Source organism: Canis lupus, chromosome 17 (genome assembly GCF_048164855.1).
Source record: "Canis lupus baileyi chromosome 17, mCanLup2.hap1, whole genome shotgun sequence".
Taxonomy (NCBI): domain Eukaryota; kingdom Metazoa; phylum Chordata; class Mammalia; order Carnivora; family Canidae; genus Canis; species Canis lupus.
Genome location: NC_132854.1, coordinates 10,040,180 through 10,051,097, shown reverse-complemented (window position 1 = coordinate 10,051,097; position 10,918 = coordinate 10,040,180). Strand labels below are relative to the sequence as shown.

At 36.0% G+C, this 10,918-nt stretch overlaps 1 protein-coding gene across 9 annotated transcripts in view; it reads right to left on the bottom strand.

Annotated features, from left to right (window-relative positions):
• Positions 1–10,918, bottom strand: part of FGF14 (fibroblast growth factor 14) — a 613,045-nt gene that overhangs the window by 12,950 nt on the left and 589,177 nt on the right. For all 9 annotated transcript variants that reach the window (XM_072782458.1, XM_072782452.1, XM_072782454.1 and 6 more), the window contains one exon: positions 1,700–1,898. In XM_072782458.1, coding sequence (XP_072638559.1) covers positions 1,700–1,898 — 199 coding nt within the window. The remainder of the gene's footprint in view (positions 1–1,699; positions 1,899–10,918) is intronic.

Genomic DNA, 10,918 nt, shown 5'->3' with positions numbered 1-10,918 from the left:
ATCTTCTTCTATAAATTACGCTAGGTGATAACCCCCATCATTATAATACCCCCTTAGGTGTTTTTAGGGTGCTTCCATCTGCTAATTATTTGAAAATACTGTTTCTCTCTGCCTGTTAAAGTCCATGAATGCACAACACACACATACACACAACTGTTCAGTGTATGATTCAAACACCACGTGATATTATTACACATATCTCAGTCTCTGATATTTCCTGCTAGATAAACAAAAATAGCTGGTCTCCAGATTTTGCCTCAGTTAAGAGACAAAAAGGCCCTTTTGGTTCTCATTATGTTTATGCAATTAGGAGATAAGATTTTAGAATTTAGTTAGTTCATATCTGTTCACATTCAAAACCAAAGTTAATGTAAAGAGACAGAGCAAGGTGGCAAATAAACAAGATTTTTATAGTACTGCTAAGGACTTAGTTTTCAAATGTTTCACTTGCATTTGAATATTGATGAGTCTGATGGTCTCAATGCCTGTAAAAGAGTAAGGTCAAATCACAGAGGTGTTATTTTGGAAGAACATCGAAACCCTCTCCTTTCTTATTTCTCCTCTAACTGCCTTATGATCTAATGTATGATGAGAATTATTCACCATATTTCAGATTCTGGCATAATTTTTCCTTTCTTAGATAGGCCCCGGTGGCTAACTACATAGGTTTCAATGGCTTGTTTTATAGGCAAATTTAGTTAGGGGGTAATAAATCACTATTGTTGAAATTAGAAAGATGCTGTTAACCAACAAGAGTGGTTTTCCAAACATAGGTAAACTGAAAGCTGAATTTAAAATCCACAAATAACTAACAATCAACCTTTAATATTTTGAATATCTTATTCCTATATAGAGAAGATGGATTATAAAACCAATACACATTTTCTCTTGATGGCTAAACCTTTCCTCTAGGAAGAAAAAAACAAAAAGAAAATCAAACTAAGTTAGATGAAAGTATTATAGATCTGCTTTCCCGTAGAAGGTAAACAAAAGTATTTGAATAGACAACACTTTTGAAATGCCTCAATATTAATTTTTTATATTCTCGAATATTACATAGATAAAGTAAATGGCACTTCTGGCTTCTGAAACCTTAGTGAGAAAGGTGAAGTTTCTGATTAATTAGCAACACTTTAAGCCTGCTCTCTGGGAATCCGATCAAAGTGAAAGTGAAAGCTTCATTGTTTACAGATGAATATAAAAGACGGTAGTGCCACACCTAAGTTTATAAACAAATATACAGCTGGAAGGGAGATATGTGACATCAACAAGCTCTTTAAAGGCCAATCAATTAACTCTTCATTTTCTGTAATTAGAATAATTCACAAGTATGGGATTACTTTCAGCTAGATATCATCAAAATGGGCAAATACTTGTATTCCATAATTTTCAAAACTTAGCTATATATGTATATATGTGACATATTTATATAGTCCATCAGTCTGTGTATACGTATATGGGGGTACATAATAGGCATATGTATATGTGTATATATTTATAAACACACACATACATATACGGTAAAGTGTACAAATCTTAAATTCATAACTAAAGTAGACATCTCTGTGACAACCACCCAGATCAAGATATGGAAATTTTCCAGCATTCCATAAGGGTTCCTTGTGGTCAATGTAGAGTTAGCAGTGGGGAAAATAAATGTGGAATAAACTGAAAGAGATGTTGTTCACATAACACTCACCTTCCAATGGCTTGGGTAGAAAATGAGCTGCTGGTTTGGTTTTCTTTACTCTGTTTCCTTTCATTACTTGCCCTTCCTTATTCAATCCCAAAAACCAGGCTCTACCAGATTCCTGTTGTCTGTATAGCATAGACGAGTAGATTACATAATAGTTTTCAAAAACAGATTCTTTAAACTTGCATTCAGGGGTAAAAAGTTCCTGTGGAGAAAAGAGGAAGAAAAGACAGTTAGAGAAAAGAATGGGAGTTTCCTTGAACTTTTTCTTTCTTCTTCCAGAAACTTGTCTGCCAGGCTCAATGAGTCAGCCCTTGGGCAGTGATGACTAGCTGCACCTCATCCTGCATGCAGTATTTGTGCACTTTTTTTTTTTCAATATACAACAAGTAGAGAAGAATCTGATATTACCCACAATATATACATAGGCAAAAGTATGCATGCCCTTTAGTAAGAAGATAAGAGACATGCGCACTTAGAACAGTCTTGTTGAAAAAGAATACAGTTCAAGCAGAGTATAACCAGAAAAAGCACAACAAAGTAGCATCTTATATTCATCATAGGCTAAACAAAAATAAAATATATGCTTATGGTACTTGCTCACCTATTTTCAATATTTCCGTAGGAGTAATTCTATGCTACCCTGATAGCTGCTAGCCATGCTCCGGATCACTGATATGATAGGGCAATATGTTTTACCTACAAAGAGGCAAACCAAAACCCCAAACTAAAACCATGAGGATCAGCTGGCACACAAGCTAGCCACCGCTGCAGCTGAGGCTGGATGTTGTGTTAGCTGGTTGTAGTGACAGGATCTGGAAATAATGACCTAATTCCATGCTTTGGAGCCCCACTGGAATTCTTGAAGAGAAACATCAAAAGCTGCCCTGACTGCAATCCATCCGGCTTTTCTGGAAAGGGCAACGTGAAATAAGTGCCATGGCACTCAATGACAGGATCCCCAGTGAGGAGCAGCACACAGCTTACTACTTTATGATTATCATTAATGACATAAATATTCATAGGTGACTTTAACAGACTTCTAAACTTTACCTGACAAAGGCATTTCTGACAGACTTCTATTAAAAGTAATTTAAAAATTCACCCTACCTGGTTATAGATATGGAGGCCACTTGTCTTTGTGGCTATGTAAATAGTTCAATATTGTACTATCATATATATACAAAATACGGATGCAAAACAGAGCTTTCTTGTCACCGATCTTCTAAAAGAAGGACAGTACTTGAAAAAAATTTCACCTTAATAGATCTTTATGACTACAGGAAATAACGTGCTTTTCCCCCTTTTAAAATATTATTTTCTATACACATTCTGAAAAACACATCATTTAGGGACTAAAAATAAAACTTGTCAGAGTTAAAGTTATGCTAACCGTAATAAGGAATGTGACATTATTGCATGTAGAAAGGTTCTTTCAGTATTTCCCATGAGAGTCTGAATTATCAAATGATGTCTCTTGCAAGATGCAATTTATTCAGAGTGCCCCATTGCTTTAATTCACTGAGAGCTAATAGTTTTCCAAGGGGAACAGGTTTTGTTAATGGCAGACACTTCTCATGAAAAAGATAACAGATCCAGTGATTAATTTGATGAGATCAAAAGTAGCCAAAAGATGGGCTTAAACACTCCCAATGGAATTTATGTGGGCCTTCATTTCTTCTAGATGATGCTAGCTCAGGTTTGAAGATCCCATCTAAATAAATGTTCTGGCTTTCCACTAAATCCTATTTTTCCAAATATCTTTCCATTACTTCTCTTACTAATAAACAACAGTCTCAGTGAGTTAATCAGGCCATGCCTCAGAGGGAAGATTCACTAAAGGGTGCATGTTCACACATTTGTGGCAAGGAAAATAGAGTGGAATGCTATAAATCTGACTTGTCCTCAAAAGACTAATAAATATAACATATTGTTTGAATGTGCACTTCTATGACAAACAGATGAGACTTCAGTGTGTCACTTGTCTTTTATTGAGACAGGCCAAGGCATCCAAGCATATTATTTACCAGTTAAAATTCATCTCAGAACCAGCTGGGAGTGGACTGTAAAAAAGCTGACCTGGTAGGTCACTGCAGGGTCAGAGGAGCTGGCACCTGCCTTCTGGGATAGCAGGTCTCTGCCCAGAGCCTGGCTCACCATATTGAGGGGATCATTGACTGACCTTTACCTAGGGACACCAGGGCCTCTGGCTCTGGAAAAGCAGTTCTACAGAGTAGTCAAGCCTTATTCCCATCTGATCCCCATGTAGGAGACATGAAGAATGCTGCTGGCACTACTGTCAGCAAATGGGACATGCATGGTCTTTTCTCTGAATGGCAGATGAAAGAGAATGAAGACCCTAGGTGTGGAAGGACATCTGACACAAAGTCTTTTTAGATAAAATATCTGCCTCTCGGGACCCTGAGGAAGCCATCCCACATCCCCCTTCTGGGAGCTGGGCCAGTGACTTCACAGTTGCATGGATAGGAAGGTAGATTGGAGAAATGTGAAAGGGTCTTGGACTCTCTGCTAATCACATAGACTTCTTATGAACAAGAGGTAGACATGCAGACCTCCCTTCTTGAAAAAAAGGGAATAATGCCATAGCCCAATTGGTATTTTACAGACACATACCTGTTGTCAATGCAGAGCCTGGTTCTGAGGCATTAGTAACACTTATACACTGATGTATTGAAGCCCAATCGCTTGCAAAATGAACCAGAAAATTGTACAACATACATACATATGTGTTCACTTTAGGAAATAGTATTAATATAATTATCAAGGACACACAAAGTAAGGAGAGAAATATCACCAGAATTATGACATGTTGTTAAATTGAGTTCTGAGCCTCCTGGTAGCCCAGATGGAAATAGAAAGAGTATATGTGGGGATCCCTGGGTGGCTCAGCGGTTTCGTGCCTGCCTTTGGCCCAGGGCGCGATCCTGGAGTCCCGGGATCGAGTCCCGCATCAGGCTCCCAGCATGGAGCCTGTTTCTCCCTCTGCCTGTGTCTCTGTCTCTGTCTCTCTCTCTCATAAATAAATAAAAATAAATCTTTAAAAAAAATAAAATGCTAAATTTATAAAAAAAAAAAGAGAAAGAATATATGTTCTAAAAATTATAGAAGAGAGTAAATCTTTTCTTTTTCTCAGGACTAACTTCTAAAAGGTATTTCCTTGCAAGGAAAAAGTGTCATTGAGCAAATGAACAAAACATAACACATAAATTTCCATGCTCTTGATAATAACTGTACTGTTAACATGGTCAGAGTTTTGTGTCTGAATCCCACAATATGTTTCAGGGCGACAGAGTAAAAAGTCCTCTGGGTGAACATTGTCATTGATGAGATTCCCTAGGGGACATGTGCCCAGCATGGGTCACAAAACTCAATGCCTCTACTGACCAGGTGGACTCAAGAGTGAGGCAGGTTGCTATGTTCATGGCACCATTATGAGGCTAAATGTCCTCTCCCTCCTCAGGCTCAGTGTTGATGAGAGACAGTTTTAGAAAAGAAAAGCCTTAGGTCTTTAGACAAGTCTGGTTTTCCAAAGGGAATAAGGAAATCAGGTTTCTTATAAAATTTCCTTTTAATGGAGGCAACCACTTCTTAGTTCTTTGTTTTTGATGTTGTGTAGACCGAGGGCCAGAGATGGGGCCCCTGAGCCTGCAGTTTGAGACCTCCAACGTTGAAGGAGCCAAAGTACTAAAGAAAGAAGGAACCCCAGGTGGCTTAGCAACGCAGCCCTAACCTACCGTATGGTTTTGATACATTTGAGTAATATGATGAGTGTGCCAGTGAAATGCTCTAAAACCGGCAGTGATAATATGAGAATGCTTATTTAAATTTAAGCTTAAATATAAACTCTCAGAAACTGGCAAAATCAAATAGATATGGAGTTTCATGTGTCTTTTCCTTGGCTTGCCTGCCTATATTTAGAACCCCTGATACCACAACAAAACAACAGTTGAGTTCCAGCAGAAGCTTCGATATTAATTTGTATCATTGCCAGACTAAATAAACCACTCACAGAATAGAAAAAACAGAACAATTAGACAAAAATTTCATATCTCCTTTTATCTTGTGGTGGTTCTGAATTAAAAGCACCATCTGTGGTTTAACAGTAGGGGCAGCATTCTTTTTCTGAGGGAAATGCCTTTGTTTAGGAAAATAATCTGATGGGCCATTTGCATGTACAAAGTAAGGTTTCTGGGTTCAGGTGGAAAGTAGAGGATGGAGGGAAGGGAAGGCCCATGTTCCCTAATCCATAACTAGTGAATAGCTACAAATCCAGATGATTCACGATAACCTAACCTAAAAATGAAGAGTGACCCTGAGGATCTAGGTCAGTGATCCAGCAAACTATATACACTAAGGGCCAGAGAGAACTGCTGACCTGTTCTTGTAGCTCGCACTCCAAAGTTCAGGGCGGAATTGTTGAGACAGAGGTTGTATGGCCTACAAAGACTGCAATGTTTGCTCTATGGTGATTTGCCAAAAAATTTGGCCAACTCTGATCTAAGGTAAATTTTGAGGACTTCCCAACCTAGATAAATAGAGAGGGGCTGCTCATCTAATTTCAAATTACTAAAGAGCTAAGTATTCCCAAATTGAACTTGGATCGTACTTATTTTCATGTATACAAATGTGAACGATTTGAATCAGAATTTCATGAGTTTCATCCCTGGAAATGTCTATACTGTGTGTTACGAGCCAGAGTTTCTGATAAGGATACACAAGTAGTAACCTGCAAATTCCTTTAGTCCTGGAATCATCTAGGACTAAATGAAAATTTACATTTTGGTTAATGGTTTGCCTACCACCACCATCACCACCTCCATTGTTTCAAAAGGAAAATATAAAAGCAAGAATTCCAGATAAATTTACAGCATTTATTAGAATATAAAGCAAACCTAAAATAGATTAAAAAGGGAGGATAGAGAAATATTCAACATATACTAGCACATAGCATACAACAAATGCACAATAAGTAATTGCTGTTAATATTATATTAACCTCTATATTTCAGAGTCATCAAAAAGCTCAGTCCCCTCCCATTAACATCTCAGTAATGATTCTGATGCTGAACTTTGGAGTATCTCTCCCCAGGCTCAAACTGAGAGAAGGAGGAGCCTTAGATTTCAAGTTCTTCCTTGAAGAACAGTAACAAATCATAAAGGTTTCTGCAAAACTCAGAGAAGATAATAGAGTTGCAAAATGATTTGTAAGCTATACATTGAGTTGTAGATTATAGTTATATTGATAGTTATATGTATAAGCTATACATAGAATTGCAAAGTGCAACTGGGATGTTCACTGTTATTATGGACAGGGAACTAGTGATGTAATTATTCCTTCCAGGTTTCAACTTAATAGACATTCCTATGTACAGGAATCCCAAAGACCCATTTAACCTGAATTCTCAGTTTGTTTTTTTTTTTCCTTTTGTACTCTTCAGAGATGTTATCTACTAGAATTTATCCTGAGGTCAGCCTCTGCTGACCCACTATCTCATTCTCCTTCACCTTCTATAGTTTCAAAATCAATGATATGCTTTAATGATACTGCTCTGATGCTACCCAGCTATTTAAAAAGAAATGCAGAACACCCTTAAGATTACATATAAGGGAAAAATATTCTGACCTTTTAGAAGAATTAATAGTCGTGAATTTGAGGACAAAACAGAATTTGTATTTAACACTCAAAAGCAGGCAATTGAGTTGACTAATGTATTTATCTGAAACTCTTCATAATCAAATATTCATAATATATTCATAATATTAGACTATGACTGGTGCCCACAGGAAGAAAAAATTAGCCAATTGTTTGTGCATGTGCTTCAAACTAAAGCATAATTATATTTGTGTTTAAGAGACAGCTTTGATTTGATTACAGGACCCAGTAGTTTGAAGTACATTCTCACTGACAAAGCAGTGTCTCCAGTACTTATATTTATAGGTCCAGAAGCTGTTACCTAAGTAGTTTCTGAACTACAGAAAAAAACCATAAATGAATACATTTTCTTTTTTCTTTTTTTTGCCAGGAAAGATACTGTTTGACATTTAGAGATACTATAAATAAATAAAGAGATTTATCTTTAGATATAGTAATTGGTTTATTTATTAAATATATTTTAAAATTTATATTATATTGAATAAATATTTTCTTTTTAAGACTCCTTGACATACTTCTTTAGAATTATGGCAAGAACATTATTTATTGTAATGATTAAATATTAAATAATTTGATCATTTATTATATAACTATGTATTTTTATATATTTTCATATATATTATATATACATATGTAAGAATCTTTAACCATACAAAGGGGGAATATATGTATCTCCTTGCTATTCAAGGACTGAATAGCAACTTATTCACCTGGGAATTTGTCAGAGAGGCAGAATCCAGGCCCCATTGCAGACCTACTAAATCAGAATTTGCATTTTAATAAGACTCCAGGAGATCTATATGTACTTTAGAGCTCAGGAAGCATTGGAATATGTTCCTATTACCATTGATAAATTAATAAATAATCACAAAATTTTAGATAACATCAAACTGATATTAATCACAGGCTTGTTACCATTTCTTAACATTAATATAAAATTTATTAAATCAAGAAAATGGAAACAAAAACATGAAGTATTTACAGCACATCTTTAAGTAAGAAATTTTGAGATTATAAATAAAAATATGTGCTAACTGGTTCTATAATGTTAAGTCTGTTTTCTCTAGAATATAGACATGGATAAATTTCTAAAATAATAATGCTTATAACATGAACAGATGGTATCACTGCTATAAATATTAGCAAAAACCTTACAAAATAAATATGCTTAAGAAAGTATTGATACAACCATTCATCATCCTCACACATCTGTCAGTACACAACAGTGAAATCTTCAACATAATAAGGATGACTAATAATAATGTTAATAACTTTTGCTAATACTTAAATTATATATACTCTGCACCAGGCACTGTGCTATACATTTTACATAATCAATTAATTTAATCCTCACTATAATTCTATGGGATTGGTGCTATTATTATCTTCATGTTAGAAATGAAGTAATTGATCATAGAGAGTTAGTTTGCCCAGATACATTTATTTTCATCAGGTAAATACATTTAATGATTCCTACTCATCATATTACTCAGCTGAAAATATTTACTGTCTTAGATATGTAACTAATTGTAAAAATGGCCTGTATTCTTCACCCTCTCCTAGACCTTTAGTATGTAATTTGACATGTCCTCCCACTATGGACCAAGGTGAGGAAAGCAGAGTTTTGACAAACACTTGTGCACCTGGGCTTGCCTTTTCCACCTCCTGCATAGCCATGGCAGCATGCTTAGGCTAGCCTGCTTGAGGAGAGACATAGGGGAGAAAAAGTCAGCTGTTTCAACCTAAGGTAGCCTATTTCCAGACACACGATCAAGTCCCGCCTGAGATCTACAGAGCTATTTAGTTAAATTCCACCTGACTCCACACACACTTAACTGTTACATGCCACATTATCTCTTGTGGGTGTTTGTTATGTGGTTACAGAAAGGCAATTGATAACTGATACAGATAATTGCTAATTCAGCTGAATTACTACTTCCACTAAAACACAGAAAATATGTGTCTTATCTGCTGAACTTTATATCTATGCCTACATATGGAAGAAAATAAAATGGAAAACCGTAATGAATGATATATGCTATCATACTGGCATAGGTGACACATATCTCTATATAATTGTGAGGGAATTGTAAATTCTTAAGAGTGTTAAAAAAAAAAAAAGTAAACATAGGTATTCAAAATGAATCTCTTCTCCCCTTCACCCAGCCTGTATACAACTTTTTCCCCCATTGATCAATTAAAGAAATATTGAACAAAACAGAAATTGGGTTGGCTGCCATCTGTTGCTAATCATCCCCCTAGAAAAACACAATCCATGGCTGTTGAAAATTCCCCAGGAAAGGGTTGGAATGAGATGAGGGTGTTATAGTGGGCGGTGCTGTTGAGTAAAACCTGAGCTCTCAGATCTAGTGTGTTCTGCTGTTTTGTCACACATGAGCTTCCCAATGGTGCACTTCTCCAAGATACGTAGGGTCAAATGCTAACTGTACTGAACTCTGGTTAAATGGGAAATGTAAAACTGATACTGTTTTATGTGAAGGGAATCAGACTGAATTATGTCATCAAATCCAGAAAAAGTGCTGCTACAAGTTTTAAAAATTTTCCTGGATGATCTGAGTGAATGAAGTCAACGGATAACACATGCACACAGTGATATATGCAAGTTTCTTGGTCTGACAAATACTAAGAGGCTTCACCAAAACTGAGATTAGTGACGTCTCTAAGTCAGATTATTGGAGCTGCTTCATCCTCCGTTTTAAGGATTTTACAAATGCAGTTAGTGATTTGTACTTTGGTTACAGGAGAAAGATCAAATGAAGCCCATGTTATAGATACATAAATTATGATGACAATGTCAGTGAACGTTTTAGAACATTTTAAAAATAGTGTTATCTGATTCGAAAGTTAAATAATAGAATATGTTATATAGTCTCCACCATAATACATGGTTCAGGACCCTGTGCCCAACTACAAATTGTTTATTCCCTGTCTGCAACAAAACAAGTACAGAAATTGAACAAAAACATTTATTAGCCTCTGCAGCAATTTAAGAGTATTTTTAAATACCTTTTGGTTGTAAAAACTAAAAATCCTGAACTTTTGTTTTGTCTTTTAAAAAAAGGTTTTCTAGTAATTTAATGTTCTTATATTTTGTGAAAGTATCTCTCCGCAAAAGATTGAAAATTAAAAGAAAACGATTGTTCTTACCACAGATGTCTAGGGAATCTTGCTTTATTATAGATTGGGTTAGATGTGAATAGAAATCTAATTAAAGGAAAACTAAAGTGCATCTGAGTAATAATTAACATTTATTTATTTATCAATGTATGCCAGTCACAATGCTAAATGCTTTTACATGCATGATCTCATTTTATTCCTTTTAGCAAAGGATGGCATTAAATTTAAGCATCTTCTTTTTTTAAAAAAAGATTTTATTTATTTATTCATGAGAGGCACAGAGAGAGAGAGAGGCAGAGACACAGGCAGAGGGAGAAGCAGGCTCCATGCAGGGAGCCCAACGTGGGACTTGATCTCAGGTCTCCAGGATCAGGCCCTGGGCTGAAGGCGGCGCTAAGCCGCTGAGCCACCTGG